This window comes from Clarias gariepinus, chromosome 13 (genome assembly GCF_024256425.1).
Source record: "Clarias gariepinus isolate MV-2021 ecotype Netherlands chromosome 13, CGAR_prim_01v2, whole genome shotgun sequence".
Classification (NCBI taxonomy): domain Eukaryota; kingdom Metazoa; phylum Chordata; class Actinopteri; order Siluriformes; family Clariidae; genus Clarias; species Clarias gariepinus.
Genome location: NC_071112.1, coordinates 4,087,919 through 4,107,458, shown reverse-complemented (window position 1 = coordinate 4,107,458; position 19,540 = coordinate 4,087,919). Strand labels below are relative to the sequence as shown.

At 37.0% G+C, this 19,540-nt stretch overlaps 1 protein-coding gene across 3 annotated transcripts in view; it reads left to right on the top strand.

Annotated features, from left to right (window-relative positions):
* Nucleotides 1-3,920: 3,920 nt before the first annotated feature.
* The window catches only part of larp1b (La ribonucleoprotein 1B), a 55,609-nt gene continuing 39,989 nt past the window's right edge, over nt 3,921-19,540 (top strand). For all 3 annotated transcript variants that reach the window (XM_053509647.1, XM_053509648.1, XM_053509646.1), the window contains exon 1: nt 3,921-4,527. In XM_053509647.1, the coding sequence (XP_053365622.1) occupies nt 4,242-4,527 (286 nt within the window). In that variant the 5' untranslated portion in view covers nt 3,921-4,241. The remainder of the gene's footprint in view (nt 4,528-19,540) is intronic.

The window sequence follows — 19,540 nt, the reverse complement described above, 5'->3', positions numbered from 1 at the left end:
TCTTCTCACAATTTCTTACAACAACAGACAAAATACACCTTATCTGTTAATGGACTGACTAGAGACATGCACTTGCTTAATTTATAATTAAAAAAAAAACAGAAAAGGAGAAGGACATGATGCTACTTTGACTAACAGATACATTCAGAGCGCCACAGCATGAGGAAATATGAGTAATCATACCAGCATATACAGTACAACACCATTATTACATTATTAGAGTTTTGTGTGTATAAATACATTTCTTGCTCAACATTGTTCGTTAAACAGGTTTCTCTTAAATCAGCCTCCATAATAAACAAAATAAAAAATAAAAAACATTTTATCTGATAACCTAATGGATTCAGAAATTATTATTATCCTGTGGTTATAGCCAGGAGCATTTCACTTATCTCCAAGTCTTTATGTAAATCTGTTTACTTTTTCTATAGAGGTACTATAGGTAGTCAGTTATAATATTTTCGTCCGAAGTAATGGCAGTGAAGTCACCACAAACACAGGTATACAGATATGCACTTACCAAAACAAATACCTCAAGGGAAATATGCTTGGTATGAACTTGATGAGGTTGTTGACAGCAACCAGACAAACAGACACAGTGGAACTTAAAGTGGAAAACAGTGGAAAGTAAAAGTAAAAACAAGGACACTGGTAAATATTAATTTAATATTGTAATGTGTTGGTAATGGTGCACATATATAGAGCCAGACGAAAAAATGTAACATACTTCATGAAAAGAAAAATTTGTATATATATATGCTATACTGTACATTATGTATTCATATAAACGATAATATGATAACCTTATTAATATCAAATTAATATAACATACATCATACTATTTTACTTTTCCTAAAGTGCGTATACATTTCTTTTTGGCAGGGAAGGGTTTCCAGCCTTATTTTACATTTACATTTACAACATTTGGCAAACACCCTTTAAGTCTCTATCAGTAAATGCATCCCCTTTATACTGGTTCACCCGTGCCAGAAGTATAAAAAAAAAACCCTGTTAGGGAAGTGTTGTTTTTTTTAATCCAAGTCATTGTTTGAAGACTGCCAATGACTCAGCTGTTCAGACATTTAGAGGAAGTTAATTCTACCATCTAGATGCCACAAGAGACAGAGTCTTGATGCAGACCTTCCTTTTACCTTAAGAAATGTTGGGACCATAAAAGGTTCTTCTTTGCAAACCTAGTCATTTTTTTGTGTTTTTTGCATTCCAAAACTCCCAGCTTCTGGAGACTTGTCAGTCAGGATATCCAAAGAGTTCTGTGGTTTCATATACTACTGTATAAATGTCATTTGAACCCTCGCAGACCCCATATCATCACACTCCTACGTCCATTCTTCAAACCAAACATCCTAGACCCCATCTGACCTGAACAAATCGATCTTGGTCTCATTTGGTCTAAGTTTATGCTCCTAATATTTATCAGGCTCCTTTTCATGTTCTTCAACAAAGTTTAATCTTGCAGTACTGAGTAAAAGCACTGTTTTTTTTTGTTTTGTTTTTTTTGCTGTGATGCCCTTCACAGAAATTCTGATTTTTATAATCCCTGTTCCAAGCCTTGCATGTCTGTTTTTCAGAGCTAAATTGTGCAAATATTGCACTGTCCATGGATGAAGGCCACTGCGGCTCAGATCAGTAGTACTATCCTTTACCGGAAAAAAATTCATTCAAGTGGACTAATAGTATGCGTTTTTTAAACTTAAAATATAATTTAGTATGCTTTCAGTTTACTTTTAATGTACGTATTAGAGTTATACTTAACAAAATATATAAATATACATAAATGTACTTGGCTTTTGACAAGTATACATATTTATAAATGTACTAGGGCTGATACTTTAGTACTTTGGCATATAGTTAAGAAAAGTATAATTAAGTGCACTTGTAATTTGGGGTGGAATAGTTTAAAGCAAAAAGCACATGGTTGGAACTTAATCTGATCTTTCAATGTCTTTAGCCCACACAGAAAAAGATACACATACAGTATGAGTATATGATTTTACTGACAATTCTTCCAAGGTGTGAAAGTATTGTAACAGATGTCATTCACGATGGCTGACACTACAGGCCATTACCACATACAAGTTCATCTAAAAAATGATGTAAAAGGTTTTTTCATAATATATTTCAAAAAGTGAAACATATACTCTAGATTAATTACAATAAATTGAAATATTTTAAGCCTTTTTGTTTGTTTGTATGTGGATGTTTACAGCTCATGAAAAACATCCATCATCTTGAAATATAAAAATATTTTATTTAAAGTTTCATTAAATTATTATTCATGGACTATAAATACTGTTTATCTCTTGTGCTAGTGTTGTACAGACATAAGAAAGGCTGCTGACTTGACAGTTTTTAAGAACAAGAAAAAGTCGCAGAAATGGCTGGCCATTTACAAAGTGCTGAATTAAAGCATATTTATTTCTAATTTATGGAATTAAAGCTCATTTATGCTAGATAAGCAACAGGAATGACCGCAGGCTTAAGAAGAATTTCTAACAAAGCTGCTTCAAGAACTTAGGAGAGCTTCAGGAGGCTGGAGTCAGTGCATCAAGAGCCACCACACACAGACATCTTCAGGAAATGGGATGCACACCTAGTATCAAGCCACTCGACATGAGAAGCCATCTTATCACCTTATCATCTTATTACCATCTCAGGGAGTTTTTCCTTGCCACTGTCGCCGTCATCCTCAGCTTGCTCATCAGGGACAGTCTTATCATTTTAATTCATACTGTATCTCATACAAACTTAAATATATATCGACAATGCCGATTGTTAAAAGCGCTATACAAATAAAATTCAATTGAATCTTCCCTGTTGACTGTTGCTCAGTCGTCCAAAGTCCTCTTTTTAGATTAAATAAAACTTTGCAGTTCATTTGGAAATCAAAGTCCAGTGTGAAGTTCCTACAGTCCGTGATGATGTCCTCTGCTGGTGTTGGTCCACTGTGTTTTATCAAGTCCAAAGTCAAGACAGACACATACCAGAAGATTTTAGAGGACATGCTACTGTACATGCTTTTATCTGCTAACAAGCTTTATGGAGATGCGATATTTCTTTTCCATCAGGGCTCAGCACCTAGTCACTTTGCCAAAACTACCACGTACTGGTTTGCTGATATTACTGCGCTTGATTGGCTAATGACTCACCTGTGCCGAAACCCATAGAGAATCCACAGGCTATTGTCAAGAGGAAAATGAGAAAAACCTGACAATAGATGTTGAAAGTGGGGGTGGGGTGATACACCCCATGCATGACCCCTCACCCCCGCCACCAACACCGCCACAGCATTGTTCTCTTCAACTTCCATTTACCTCACAATTTTTTTTTCTCATAAAGAATTTGAGCTTATAATTGCATGAATTTCATATGTATATAGGCCTAACCTTATAAAATAAATAATATGACCTAATATTATTTTTAATGTAGCATGTTGTACAAGTTCAGTTTGTGTGTATTTGGATACAGTAGAAAGATCAACTATTATGTGCATGTGTGTGTGTGAGAGAGAGAGAGTGTGCACGTTCAGTTGATGTGTGTGTGTGCCTGTACATTAAGTATGGCAAGAGTGTTGTGCAAGTTTAGGTTATGTTTGAGTGTGTGTGTGTGTGTGTGTGTGTGTGCCTTTGCAGTGAACATGCCAAGTGTGTTGAGCAAATTCAGTTGGTGTGTGCGCGCCCATGCCCGTACAGTGAGCATGGCGAGTGTGTTGAGCAAGTTCAGCCTGTGTGTGTGTGTGTGTGTGTTCAGCTGATACGTAGGCCACGTCAGTTTGTCCTTACTGAGTAAACGGCGGCGCTGTGCTGCAGTACCACCGTCCGACCGCTAGACGGCTGTGCTGAGCTCATTTTTTTCTCAGCGAATCAATGACTCGTGGCTATTCGTAGTTATTTCCTTTTAGGTTCACTGCAGATCGGCCCAAACGTCAAGTTAATCGGAAACGCGTTAGAAGCTTTTTAAAGTTGCTTCTTCCTTTTTTTTTTTTTTTTTGCTTGTGGAAATTCTTTTTTTCTCCATGCTATATATTTCCGGGATGGCTTTTTTGGAGTAAAGTTATTTTGACTGATTATTTTGGACAGCGTGCTTGAAAGCAAGCGCGAGCAAGCAAGTCGCTCGAGGTGCTGTCAACTCGTGCAAACTACGCACAGCGTTCACGGAGGGACGGGGCTGTCTCTCGCAGGGACACGGGCAGATAAACCCGAGTCGGGGTGTTGTTCTGCAGCATGTCGGCTGAAGTGGTGAGCGAGTGTCGGTTGGGAGAGGGCGAGCAAACCGCCGCGGGGAAGTCTGAGACACCGAGCAGCCCGAAAGTCGAGTCTAAGCCTCCGAAACAGGGGGACGGGGTGGACAAAACCAACAAGCAGAGCGACCAAAGTGTCTCGAGCAACAACACCGAAGCCAGCAAGAAGAACCTGCCCGAGGCTCCTCCGCCTAAAGTCAACCCCTGGACGAAGAACAACACGGCGTGTCCTCCCAACAACTCGACAAACAACACACACGACACGACGGGTACGTTCTAGCTTTTATAACACGTTCTCACGACTTCCTTTTCAACGCTTGTTAATCGTATCAGTGTTCAGTGTGACTTCACTTTGCTTTTCTCGCTTTTGTAAAAGCTCGCATACTTAGCCTTCATGCTATTATTATTATTAGCAACGGCCTGGGAAGTTACTAAGCGAGGCCGGAGTCCAAATACAGGCGTGTTTACTACTTCTGAGCTCTACGTAGGGTGTGACGGACTGGCGCATGCGCACTGCGTAGTTTACTTGGTCATGCCGTGAGAGCCGTTTGTAACACATCCAGTGGCCAAGTTAGTAAATCAGAGATAAAAGTGTTTTCTGAGCAGCATTCTGTTTCAGTTCAGTATATTATACAAAGTGTATTTATAACTCACTTACCAAAATAATTATTATTTATAATATTATTATTATTATTATTTATTATTTATGTTTTTAATAAACATAAATAAAGGAAATAATACTAATTATTTCAGAAGTATATTTAGGAACTTTTTATTTTTAAAAACAAACACAAAAACAAACAGTACAAAAATTTTATTTTTGTACACAATGTGCTTTCTTATTTTTTGTTAAATTTCTTAGTCTACATTAGGTTGAAATTTGAACCTTTGTTTTAGTTTGATATTTTATTTATATATAGTGTATGCATACATTTATATAGAAATTATTTTTATTATTTATTAAATATTTATTATTTTTAAAATCACACATTTCTTAAGAAGTTTTTATTTTAGGTTACAAACAAACAAGGAACAGTAAAAAAAAACACTTTAAAGTAAATCTTTCTTTTTAGTTTTGTACAAAATGTGCTCATTATTATCATGATGATGATTATTATTGTTATTTTAAATCCACATTAGGTTGCAATTTGAATTAGCAAACGTATGGTGTTGCATTCCAAATATTTTAATTATTATTGTTATTATAATTGAAGAAAAATAATTTGTGATAGAATTAATAATAATTTCACGTAAAAAAAAATATCTAAATTTAATCCAACATCTGTATATATACTTTGTTGGTCCATTCATTTATTTATTTATTTATTTATTAAATCTTATCCATACATTTGTTAAGAAATGAAATTACAAAGTCATTGTGGTGCTTTGAGACGTTCCCTCACTACAAGTTCCTCATACCACCACCAAAAAAAAAAGAGTCACATTTCTATTTAATAAAAGTCCCCTTATGCTTGGATCCGTCCTGTAGCGAACGTTTTCACGAGGGTGTGTTAAAAGCATTAAACACGCTGCATGTCGTGTTAAAGAAACAGGAATGAGCTCCAGTACAGTCGCACTTACATGGAGCACTGAAGCACTGACATGAGGAGCAGATTTGCTGATCAGGGCAGAATTAGAGGCTCTGACCCTTCCCCGTCCCCTGTCCCTGTCTGAGCCCTTGTCCCCTCCCCCAGTCCAACACCGTCTGATCAAATTGCCTCACTGGAACACGTGGAGTGCTGACAACTGCAACTCTGGAGTTTAAATCTAACTCGGTGGCGTCGTGGCTGAATGAAGTGAAGCTTTAGGATGTTAACCCCAGAGCTGACGCGAGACACATATTTATTTCAAAAGATTGTGTTCTAGGGTTTTTATAGCGAAAGAGTTTGGTCGGGTCGATATTTCTGGGTCACTTATGCTATGTACTTGTGTTTTGAGCTTTAAAATAGCACCCTGCTTCTGGTTTTCTTCTCTCTCTTTCTCTCTCTGTGTCTCTCTCTCTCACACACACACACACACACACACGCACACAATTTGATAAGGAACATTATGGATATGGATGATAAGGAACGTTTATTACTGAACATCTTGGCTATGTTTTCCTGCTGGAGTTCTGTGGATGACACTAAACAAAAATATAAAGCTTTTTAATTTACAACATTCAGCGTGCCAAGAGCGTTTTGTGTGTATGTACACTCAACCGAGCAATATTACCATCTGGGTAAATAATTAGTCGAGGCAGCATTCAGATGTGTATGATTTGTCGATAGAAAGCTGCTTGTGTGGGGAAAAAAAAAATCACTCTCGAAAAACGTGCTCCGTGTGTATTGCGTCACTGGCGAGTTTTGAGCGAGACCGAGCATGCTGCTGCCGTGACTCACTCGGTTCATTCATTTTCATGTGTTACGATGTACAATTAAACTCACTTTGTTTAACATTCAGCAAATATTATTACTATTTTATTTTCAAAGCTTTGCTTTCTTAGTGAGAGGGATCGTTTTTAAGATGCAGGATGCATTCGCAGCTCAGGTTTTAGATGTTACTTTTTGCTTCTTTTTTTGTTTTGTTTTGTTTTCCTCCCTCCTTAGACTCGCTGCTTGAGGCCGTGTGATACAACTTCTCTTCTCTTTAGTCACAGCGGATAATAGAGCCGTGAAAAGCAGTTTCACTGTTTTTGATATTTCTTACAGGTTTTGGAGTATTGAAAATATCTATAAAACACTGAAATCCTGTGTAACCCGTGTTCCCGGTGGTGCCAATGTCATCTCTTATACAAAGCAATAATTCCTATTCTCTCATACGAAGCAAATTCCTAACAAGTTTCCACGCCATGCTCCAGTCCAGTAGGTGGCGGTATTGCAACTGCCCTTCAATTTAAAAGAAGACGAAGTAATAATTTTGCAAATCAGGGAATTTTAAAAGTAATTCTAATCTTATGTCAAATTCAAATTTTATTTGTTTATTTGGACGCTACCATACGTAATACAACATGCAAAGAAATGACTATACGACTGTCGTCTGTGACCTGGGGGAAAAAATACACTTAAAATAGAAATACTTTACAATTTTTACAAACATACACACAAAAAAATACAATTAAGCTAAGGATAAAAGTTGCGGTAGAGTCAAATTTTAGATTTAAAAGTTCCATAGCGAAAGTATAAAGCGCATTTTTTTTTTGTAGGAGATGGAGGTAGTTTGTATTTTCTGCAAAATTTGTGGTTTATTATTTTTTAAGGAGTTTGTTCAATTTTAAGACATTTAAGATTTGTAATCGTACCTACATCATTAAAAAACTGTGGCCCGTTGATTCAGAGAATTTGCATAATTGCATTTGTTACACAGTTCTCGTGAATTAAAGAGGAAGCGTGTAGCGGTGTTTTATGTAATCAGCTGCACGAGTGAAAACACTGCAGTCGACTTACATGTGTCGAAAGTGCATGAATGAGAGAAACAAATCCAAGAAATTGTGTTAATTACTTTTCAGTTAAGTATTGAGTGTGTCTGTCAGGGCGGAAAAAATTATTGGGCTGCGTCAAGCATTAAGTTAGTGGAATTGGGTTAAGAACGCATCAACACATTATCATAACCTGGAAGGATAGCGCTGAACCGCCAACTTTGTGGAAGAAATGTGGTCAGAAGAAAAATCAATGAAGACGACTTGAAGTTGCATGATTTAAAAAAAATTATAAATAAATAAATCAACAGTAAAAACAACAGGTGAAAGTTAAGAGCAAGTTATGACCTGGGGTTGCTTCAGTTGCTCAGGTGTATGCTCAGCAACGCTGTGGCAATAAAATAAAGTCACGACCTAAATGTAGTGTGAAAGAGTTTCTGGGAGCATAAGGAATAATTTTTACACATGAACTGGACACCATATTGTGTGTGTAATCAAAGCTAAAGGTGGCTGAAAGAAATCTTTGTGTGTGTGTGCGACTTTATAGTATCATTATATTGCATCTAATGTAAAGAGTGAGAGTTTATGGTGTGTGTGTGTATGTTTCATCTTTCATTTCCTGAACAACAAGCTCTCTAATAATAAAGCCACCTTTTAATAACTGATAAGCGCAGCTTCTACTGCTAATGGGAGTGATGTTTGGATTTGTGTGTGTGTGTTTACACAAGAAACGGCTCAGATGGTTTCCAGCATGGTTTGATCATGAACATATTCAATTCAATTCAATTTTATTTGTATAGTGCTTTTAACGATTGTCATTGTCGCAAAGCAGCTTTACACAATCAAAAGAATTCATTAAGTTTGAATATAATGTGAATGTGTATGAATCAGAATGATCAGATTGTCCCTGGTGAGCAAGCCGAGGGCGACAGTGGCAAGGAAAAACTCTCCAAGATGGTAATAGGAAGAAACCTTGAGAGGAACCAGACTCAACAGGGAACCCATCCTCATGTGGGAACATGTCAGAATGTATTTTGTCAAAAGTCTTGGGGTCTTTTGTGTCTATTTATTTGCTACTTTTTTTTTGTTACGTTAGAAATTTGTTTGTTAGTACAAAGGTCACCCCAGATCGACAGGTTTCTATCTGAGTGAGTGTATGTGAGGCTGAGTTTGTAGCACAGTACTATCCTAAAATAAATAAATAAATAAAACACTGCGTTACAACCAATGCAAGGTAATTATGGATTGTGAAGGCGGGACTTAAAGGATGGTATTAGCGCAGATTAGCACACTTTAGCAGATTAGCACACAAATGATATGTTGTGATTATTTATTAATTATTAAATCTCAGTTACAGGCAGTATTATGTTTGTTTTAATTTATTTTAAAATGCGATTGTCATTAAGGTGTGTGTGTGTGGGAGAGAGACAGAGTGTGAGTGACAGAGGAACGGAGACACCTGCAGACAGATAGCGAGGGAGACAGCGACAGACAGACAGACAGACATACGGCGAGAGAGAAACAGATTAGGAGAGAGAGCCAATCAGACAAATCGATGGCATGAGAAAGTGGCGACGACTGACTGACAGGCTTTCATCAATGCATTAAACACCCGATCTGATATGTGACTGTATTACGAGCAATTATAACTCACTCCAGACCGGGCTGTTACACACCGAGGAAGCAGCACAACGCACAGTAGAGCACCGCTGCCTTATGGGAATAAACCTGTACACTAAAAGTCACGGTTTGGTTCCGCACCTTAATTTTGAAGGTTACCTTCAAGTACATTTTCAGTGGAACAAAAGACATGAAATTTCATTTCTTATTAATGTAAGTAGTAAGCTTATAAAACTTGTACAAACTTGTGCAAAGTGGCAATCTGTGCACAGGAGGAATGCACATAGCCTTCTTTCTGAAAATAACACACCCACCGTATGTCTCGGTGCAAGAATAGTAACAGCACTTTTTGTAGCACATGATGCAAAGCATGATTCTTTTTTATATTCAATAAAAAAAAAGTTCTTTTAACTATTGATGATACTGTTAGTATTATTGCACTCTCTAGAAGTCTAGACATCAAATTAACATATAAATGTTTATCTTTAAATGAGTGATGCTGTATATAAAAGTGTTAGCATTGGAGTAAGTGACATGGGGACAGATTTGTTTGTTAAATCTGAAGCATTGACTAAACAGTTTGCCGTTTGAGGAACAAACTATACATCGCTAATCCGAGTTAGCAGCATAAGGTGTTTTCCCATCAGGGCTCCGGGATCGTTTCCGAGGCCACTTTACCCTGAAGTCTGGTTCGTCTTGCTCAGTGTGAACACAATCGTTTCATACTCTGGAACCGTGTCCGAGTCCGTTTGAAGAGGTGGTCATGGGAACGAAACGGCACACATTTCGGCACGGATGGAATCAGCCGCACCTGCGAACGGAAGAGGATGGCTGTTTTGATGCGATAACAATGTCGTTACACTCCTCCAAGATCTCGGTGCCAGTCTCATCCATTGACCTACACAGCCCTAGCTGAGCCCATACCGCCACCTGCTGTATCGGAAGGCATAAAAATGCAAGCGTACCCAAGAACGGGAGACCAATAACAATGTGACCGCAGGCCAGAGAAGGTGTGGGGTAGATTTAATCGTTCCTGTGTACAGTCAATCAAATTAATCTTTCCTAACCTAAACCTACTGTAACTTTTCCTTTTAAAAGTTTCAATTCTAAAGATTTAATTCCAAATCCACAATGATCGCGATCAGCACTGGCTGTAGAAGGAGTCCATCAGGTTCAGAAAGCTGTGTTTTTCTGGTGGGTGTGAGGAGGGGAATACACACCACACACGGCACCATGCTCATACACTCGTTCACACACAGGGACAATTTTAGCATAGCCAGTCTAACTAGTGGCAAAAGGAGGGGGGGAGGTGAAGAACGTGGACGAAACCAAATTGACAGCATGTGTAACACCACACAGACGGTAATCCCAGCACAGGATCGAACCTCGGAGCTGTGAGACACTAAAGCTTTCCGGCACACAGCTGTGCTGCCCCTGTTCTGTCTCCTTGCCAATGAAAAAGGAACGTATTGAGTTTGTAATTATCCACACAACTGTCTCACCAGAAAAACAACTTTTTTTTTAGGGGGTAGTGGGAATGGGAGGAGTAAATAAATGAAAACATGCACAGCAGGGTTTTTTTTCCCTTTAGGAAATGATGTCACTAGTTAAAGGGACCTAAAGTCAGTTGATAAAATAAAAAAAAATATATAGTTGTAATTTCATAAGTACCAAATACAAATATCTCTCCATTACCTTTTTGATGAGATTTCACACCGCCCAAAATAAAAGAAAAAATCTAACGAAGGGGTCATTTTTTGTAACCTGTTGTGGTATCGTCATCTTGTGTTTCCATGGCGACTTGATGACGAACGTTAAGAAGTATTTTGCCGGTGCCCTTTCGCAGCGAGCCCAGGAGTTCAGATTCCTCGGCTTCATGTGTCCGGAGCGAGTGTCCTCCACCTGCAGGATTAAATCAGCGCGCAGTCGCGGAGCCGAGGCAGAAAACCGACACGCTCGTCGTTTTACTGAACAGTTTCTGAAGTCGAGTCGTGTGTGTAGTTTGTGTTGTGAATATGATATTAAATGTCTGATTATTTCTTTTCTTTGGTGTGTAACTGCTTCATCTTTTATTTTATTATCTAGTCTGACTGAACGTTAGTGAGTCTTAATTGCTCTTGCCTGTCATGTTTTAGGATTCTTATTTTTTTTTTATTTATTTATTCCTTCTTTTTTTTTTTTTTTTTACAGGTAAGGCCTTGTGTTTTATAAAGGTTATTGTTTTATAGAGCAAATAAGATAAGCTTATCTACATTAGAACAGTAATAGACAGAAGATATGAGTTTCTTAGCTCTGAGGTAAAGTTATGTTTATTTTAATATTATATGAAAATATGCTTGATTTTCATAATTAATTCCATTAGTGTACCTTGACCCTGGGGCCCTAAATCAGGAGCTGCACGTGTGCGTCTGTGAGCGTCTGTATGTACATAAAATATTTTTGCAGAGTCTTATACAGTATATGCAGTGAAATGCTTATATGACCTAATAATGCCCAAAAAATTCAAGAGAGTCTTCAAATAAAGAAATATTAAAAGTATGAATTAGAAAAATTATAAAAAGACTATGAGCGAGTGTGTGTGTGGTGTCTTTATAATTTACTGCAACAAGCAAACAGATTAGAAACCACTTCTGGTCACTGTATAAAATTAGTGATTTAAATCAACATAATAATCATACTATAGTGACATAAGCAATATTATCCTTACAACCCTGTTTAAGTCCTGAAGTGGTGTTTTTACGCAATCTGGTTGTCCCTTTATGTTAAGTACATTTAAAAAAAATAACTCGTTAAATGAACGTAATTAAATTATGGAAAGAATTTCCACCTGATTTAATGGCTTTCTTTCAGTATTAAGTTATTTTGTTGGCCCAACTTAATGTTCTTAGGTTCAGTCAAATAAATTTTATTAGGTTCATTTAACTTATTTACTACAGCTGCGTCCAACATAATTTAATTTAACATAAATGAATAGCGTTGGTACAACAAATTTTTCAGTTGTAAATTAAGTTGATCCAACTCAAGTAAATATAAATTTTAAGCCCTGGTCAACAGAATTCTGTGAAGGAAGGAAGCATAAAACAAACGGGATAAAACGGAGATTTTTATTTTACACCAGCAGCAACTTACAAATAAGGTCTCAAAAAGATATACAAAACATAAAACACCACAAATAAGTATTAATCATAGAAAAAAAATTATACACCCACAAACGTTTTGTACTTTATAACTTTACGTTATGACTTAAATATGACCGTTAGAGACGGTTGGTCAGGAAACTCCTGAAGTCAGATGCAGACAGGACACTTTCAGTCACACACTGCTGTGAAAAAATATAGGGATGGAGTAAATTAAAATTCATGATACTTAAATGAGCAAATATACAATATTTATACTTTCTTCCTCTCACTTCACAACTCATGAGAACAGACTGAAACCAGAACCGAACCACAGATTTTCCAATTTCCTAACCTAATTTAGTCGTAGCCAATTCCTCCCTGTCACTAGGGGGCTCCCACATTAAGGCTACTACTTATAGGGCGAGAACTTTACCACTGCGCCACTCGGAGGCCTAAAAATGTATATTATTCATGTAACAGATTTGTTGTTTTTATATAATATTTAATAATTTATGTACTGTCTTTTGGGGCGTCCCGGTGGATTACTGGTTAGCACTTTTGCCTCCAGGTTCCGGGTTCGAATCTGGCCTTAGGTTCTGCTTGCCTGGAGTTTGTATGTTTTCCCCGTTCTTAGTGGGTTTTTCGGAGTACTCTGGTTTCCTTCTACAGTTGAAAGACATGCAGATTAGGCTAATTCGTGTTCCCAAATTGTAAGAGTGTGCATATGCGTGCCTTGTAATGGATTGGTGTCCTGTCCAGGGTGTACAACGCTTTGTGCCCCAAGTCTCCTGGGATAGGATCCAGACCCTTCATGGTATAGACAATGAGATAAATGAACTGGGTTTGTTTGTTTTTTAATTACAGTATTTAAACACTTAATTATTAATTAATCATTATTCTTTTTTGTTAGATTCTAAAAAAAAAGTTTGGCAGGAAAATAAAAAAGAATTCTGATTTGTATGAAAAATTATCTTTTAATTATACAGCATTTAGATGTTTTAAAAATACATTTGTTTTTTTTAATACTTTCACACCTTTAATAAATATAGCTGCTTGAGACGGAGTCTGACAACAAACACTGATGCTGTTGAATCGAGTCTATCTATGATTGACAGTTTTAAAACTAAGGTTTGTAAATTGTATTTATACAGCAGTTAGTTCATATCGAGTAATCTGATTATATAAGAGGTGTTTAACGCAAGCGGTGCTAATGGAGCGTAACAGCATTCTAGGACATATAACTATATGTATCACTCGGTGTTGACGAACATCTGTGAAAAGGTCAGATACGGTAATGCAAGCTACAAATCAAATAGCCTCTAACACAAGGCTGAACCCAAAATCACTCTCTAACCCCCAATCAAGGGCACTACTTAGTGTGTGGAACAAAGGATTGTACACACTACACAGTACACTTGATTTCCATTTAATAGAACCTGAAAGTTAAAGGAACTGATATTATATGAGAGAATTTTATTATAATATATGATTATATTATATGATATACGATAAATGGAATAAGTGGAAATATAAAGAAAATATCTTGTACGTTTCCCATGAATGTCCATCACCTCCCTGGTTTATTCTTCTCACCTTTTGTCTACATAGTTCAAGTAATTATTGATATTCAGCACAACAGCACTCTCTCTGCTTAATTAGAATGAAAGCAAAATTTATAAAGTCAGTTTATGTAAAGTACATGACACGTTATGTTAGATTGCTTGTTTTGCTGTGTAAATTTGAAATCATAACAGATTAACTAATGATGGTAATGACTTTGGGGTTGTTTTTCACTTTTTATTTGACTTTGAGACACATTTAAATGGCCAGAATTGCAACAAGATATTCAGCATCAGCTACGTTTAGAAAGAATATTAAATAGTTTCTTCTGCATATCACTTTTTATTTTCAGTCTGCAAATCTTGTCTAAAAATATTCCCCACCTCGGCAGCTTCCTTGTGAACGTGTCGTGGAAACGAAACAGCATGTTGAGCATGTGTAAGGGTATTTGACCCTTGACCTTTATGTCAGTAAAAGCTGTTTTCATTTGTTTTTTTACAACATGAACTAGAAACACTTGCACACGACAGCATACAAGCATGTGCATGCTAGAAAGTAGTCAGGCATATCATTATAATGCCTAACATGTTACAGATAAATTCAATTTAATTTTATGTATATAGCGCTTTTAACAATGGTCATTGTCTTAAAGCAGCTTCACAAAAATAAAAAGTAAATTTAAAAAAGAAAACGAGAGCTTTATGGGAAAGTCTTGGACTTGGGAAAGTTGCGAAAGTTGTTTGAAAGGTGTGTCCTGAGTCATTTTTACTGCGGTCACTTTGCAGAGAAGAAAAAGCTGGATTGTTAGGCAAAACATGTGAGAGATGTTTTTACCCCTGTAATTGCAGACTAGTCCAAATACTTGTCCTAAGGACACGAACAGAGGAAAAACGAGAAGGCCAGAATGTTTTTTTAGAAGTGATTACTTAAAAGAAATACCACACACATACTGTCACTACGAAAGACCCAAGATTTTCTCAACAGGATTTAATCCAAAGGCTGCTTCAAATTTAGACAGCGAAATTTCCAGAGAATTCTTGTGGCCTAGGCTGGAGTAGATCACGCCATAGCTGACGCTTCCCCAGCATTCTTGGGATTTTTATATAGATTGAGACAAGCGTAGACGGACCTGGATAGACAGACACGCTTCTTTGTACATCCTTTGACCAGTGTCCATTTTTTATAAGTGCACTGAAGTATATTTATACACCAAAGTTTGAAAATGTCGAGATGAAGAATAAGACATTTATTATTATCAGTTGTAGAGATGAAGGATCTGATTGTGTGTGATTTTTTTGTAAGTTCTAGCAATCCTCCACAATAAATAGTCTTCAAAATAAAACTCAGAACATGGACCTGTGTGATTATTTTATCTCAAACAGCTGCAGTTTATTACAGGTAATTTACATTACGTAAATTTGTTGGGATTCTATATGCAGCCATGGCGAAAAAGTTTTGAGAACGACACAAATATTAATTTTCACCAAGTTTGCTGCTTCCGTGTTTTTAAATGTCTTGGTCAGATGTTACTATAGTATTGACGTATAATTACAAGGACTTCATATGTGTCAAAGACTTTTATTGATGATTACATTTAGAAAAGCTTATGCAAAGAGTCAATATTTGCCAATTATACGTTTTGACCTTTCTTTTTTTTCAAAAAACCTCTGCAATTCGCCCTGACACGCTGTCAATCAATTTCTGAGCCACATCCTGACTGATGGCAGCCCGTTCTTACATAATCAATGCTTGGAGTTTGTCACAATTTGTGGGGTTTGTTTGTTCACTAGCCTCTTGAGGATTGATCCCAGTTCGGAGTGGGGTTAATGTCTGGGGAGTTTGGACCCAAAATTTTGAGTTTTGTTCCCTGGAGGCGCTCCATCATGCTGGAAAAACCATTGTTCATCATCAAACTGCTCTTGGATGGTTTGGGAGAAGTTGCCCTCGGAGGAAGTTTTTGTACCGTTCTTTATCCATGGCTGTGTTCTTAGCCAAGAGAGTGGACTCTGTCACTCACAATTTTGCCTGAGCCATTACTCTCCAGGAAAAACATTAGGGACAGACTGATATTCTGCCAAGGTTACAGAGATTTGACTGCTCAGGACTGGGGGTCATTTTCTCTGATGAATCCGCTTTCCAATTGTTTGGGGACATCTGAAGAGATAAGAGAAAAGCTTTTCCGGAGTAGAAAAGGTGAGCGCTACCATCAGTCCTCTGTCATGCAATTAAGCAACAACTAGATGTAATTTTAGGACATGGAGATCAGCTGTTCTGGAACAGTTTTTGCAAGAACAGTATTGTGTCAAGTGCTTTTTCAATCAAGCACCATGACGAAACTTTTCGTTCATGAAAACCCTCCCAGGAAAGCAAGACCAAAACTAACCTCTGCTGTAGTGGAGAAGTTAATTTAGAGTCGCCAGCCTCAGAAATCACCAATTAACAACCAGCACCTCTGCTTAGAGCCGTTATGAAGGATTTGCAGAGCAGAAGTAGCAGATATACATCTCAATATCAACTGTTTAAAAGAGATTATTGTGTGTTTTGGATAAACACCTTTAAAATTGTTTTGCAGTGTAGAAAGAAATAAAAATCACCAGGAACGACCATGGAGTTAGAAGGCGTGTCCAGACTCATAGTGTACATAGACGTATACATACACACACACACAGCACAGATAGTTGTGCGATACAAGCACCTGTTTAAGCTGTTAGTATAAAAAAAAAACGATAACACACAAAATATATTTCTGATCAATCAGAATAAAGAATTCAGCAGATTAAATAAAAAAAGGTAAAAAAGCTGAGGTAACACGATCAGATAGACTTAAGATAATCTAACTGTATTTATCATTTTAAGCATGGAAATGTAATAAAGCTGTCAGATTCATTCTGATATCAGCAGGCAGTCGGGTATTATATGGAAAAACGTGCACTTGTTAACACCTGGTGCTTCAACACGTAGCGATGTTAGGTGTGTGTGTGTGTGTACCAACAGCTGTGAGCTGACTGTCATTTCTCAGAAAGCCTCGTGAATCCCCAGTGACACCGAAAAGGCGACAATGGATTCCGCAAACCGGGAAGCACACACTCCGATTAGCCTAATATCCTCGTTAACACCTAAACACAAGTGTGTACTGCAAACTCTCCTCACTAAAATTTATTGTCAAGTTCCTAATTAGTAGGATTCAAGATTATTGTCTGCAGAGAACAAGTGTTTGTAAAGGTCCTGCATTGCTCCACGACAGTGTAGATACATGGAAAATCTTTTTCGTACCTGTTATAAATAAGTGAAATGATGATGAACTCTACCGTTCGGTGGTGCTGTAATATACTTATATCACTAACTGCTTTTTGTTTTACTTTTATTGGATTTTTGTAGCATTTGATGGAAATAAGTGACTTCAGTTGTAGGATATCGTCAATTAAAACAAATGAAAAAAATTGTAATATATTAGTTTAATGCACCACGATTTTTTTTTTCATTTGTTTTAATTGTTTTAATGAAAAACTGTTAAACAAATTCTTATATTGCATAAGTGGTTAAATGTTTTATCTGGCTTGTGCAAAATAAAACTGTTAAATTGATTGCACATTTATTTTTAAATCTTCTTAAAAAAATTTAATACAAGGGATATACCGAAAGTCATGTCAAAGTGGGTATAATGTTTATTTTTGTTTGTTTGTTTTTTTTTTTTCAATAAACTGAGAGGTGGTTAAACCTGCACATGTTTATGGAGTAACTCTTCCTCTGTACGAAGGTAGTACTCAACATGGTCTCCATCACAAGCCGTGCACTCGCACCACTGTTAAACCCGACTCTCAAATCCTCTTTGAAAATCCACTTTGTCTCAGTTTGGTGGTCTCTCACTTGTGTAGTTTTAACTTCACTGCTAAGTTCCTGTTCATGAAAGTTCTTCACCCATGTGTACACATTCCTCTCGTCAGTGGTGACATCTCTGTAAACATTCTGTACGTTTCTGTGGATGACGAATGTCGGTCAGCCTGCACCCTAAAGAGGGCTACATTGCAGGTGTCGAACTGCTAGCTGGCTGCTTCACATCACGTTAGCTAACCAGCTAACTGGAATCATGGTGATATAACTTACCACAACAAATGAAGGAGTTATGACGTTATGACATGTAGGGTATATAGATGACAGAGTAAAATCAAATGCAAAGTTAATGTTAGCCACCTTAGAATTTAACTTAAGCTAAAGCTTAGCTAGCTGGTTTGTGGTCACTGAGATACTGTAAATATGCTCGCTTCAACCATCAACCAGGCGCCGTTCGTTCCGCTCATAACAGTTTTATCACTTTACCTCCGTGCTGATTCGATTAAAATTGCTATTCTATACAATATATATCTATAATAATATAATTTTATAAATATCCTAATTTGATGTTATTTTTTTTCCCTAATTATGTTACAATTTTAAATCTTTAAAAAAAGTTTAATGAGTAATTAAATGAAGTAATTAAAATTTTGTTTACTTAAATGGAGTAATTAAACATTTTCTCAAATAAAAACGATGTGCATCATTTAAACATTACAAACTAACTTCGAATACAAGAATTTAACAGTTAACTTTAAATTAAATTGAAAAAAAATCACATTATAACTGAGCAGCACGTATCTCTGTCCGTCATCCGTCATCATTATTATTTCTAAACGAACTTAGCAAATTATTCTGTCCTATAAAATGTGTGAATAGTTCTGAGTGTGCCACCTGTAGAATTATGAAGAAACTGACATTTTTGCGGTCACGTGCTGCTTCTACTGCTTCTAACTCACGTGACTTTTGACTAATTAGCGCTACACAGAAGAATCATGATTCTGAATCGTTTTTTTTTTGTTTTTTTTGTTTTGTTTTTGTTTGTTTTGTTTAAAAAGTGAAATTATTTACTTATTTATTTTTTGATGAGCTTGCATATTTCACTTAAGTGGAAATTCCTCCCTGAATTTTTTTTTTTTTTAATGAGTTTTTATGATTTTTTCCTCAGAGTGGTCGGCATCAGCGTCATTGTGCCGAGTGTGCGTTGTTGGTCGTAACTTGACAGTGCGCTCATCCTACCCAGCTTTCGTTCCTCTCTAAAAGGATTTATATTTACACATTGTAGTCGTAGTTACTGACAGCACAGTCAGAGGTACTTTTGTTAATCCTGGGCGTTACCTGCGTCATTGTTTTCTCAGATGATTTGCCCAGACGCTGGTGCAGAAGGTATTTAGAAATGTACTCACACATTGCTTTGAAGCCAGTCAGTGTTGAGTCTGTATTCAGGATCACCGTTCACTTTGACAGTTTACTGATTTGAATACAAAGAATGTGCCATGTTGCTTTCTTCTTTTGCTTTTTTTTTTCTTCCCATGTGTGGCTTGGGGCGAGATGCCTGTTTTCGTTTGGGTGTAGTTATTCTCGTTTTGGCAGCTTTCACTGAAAGCGCGTTGTCAGTACGCCTGTATCTCGCGGAGCGACGTTACACCCCACATGGCTAGCTGGAGCTCGGGGTCTTATCAACAAACACATCCTTAGCAAAGTGATAAATGACCTCTGACACTCCCAGGGGTGGGCATCTGTCACATCGCCTGT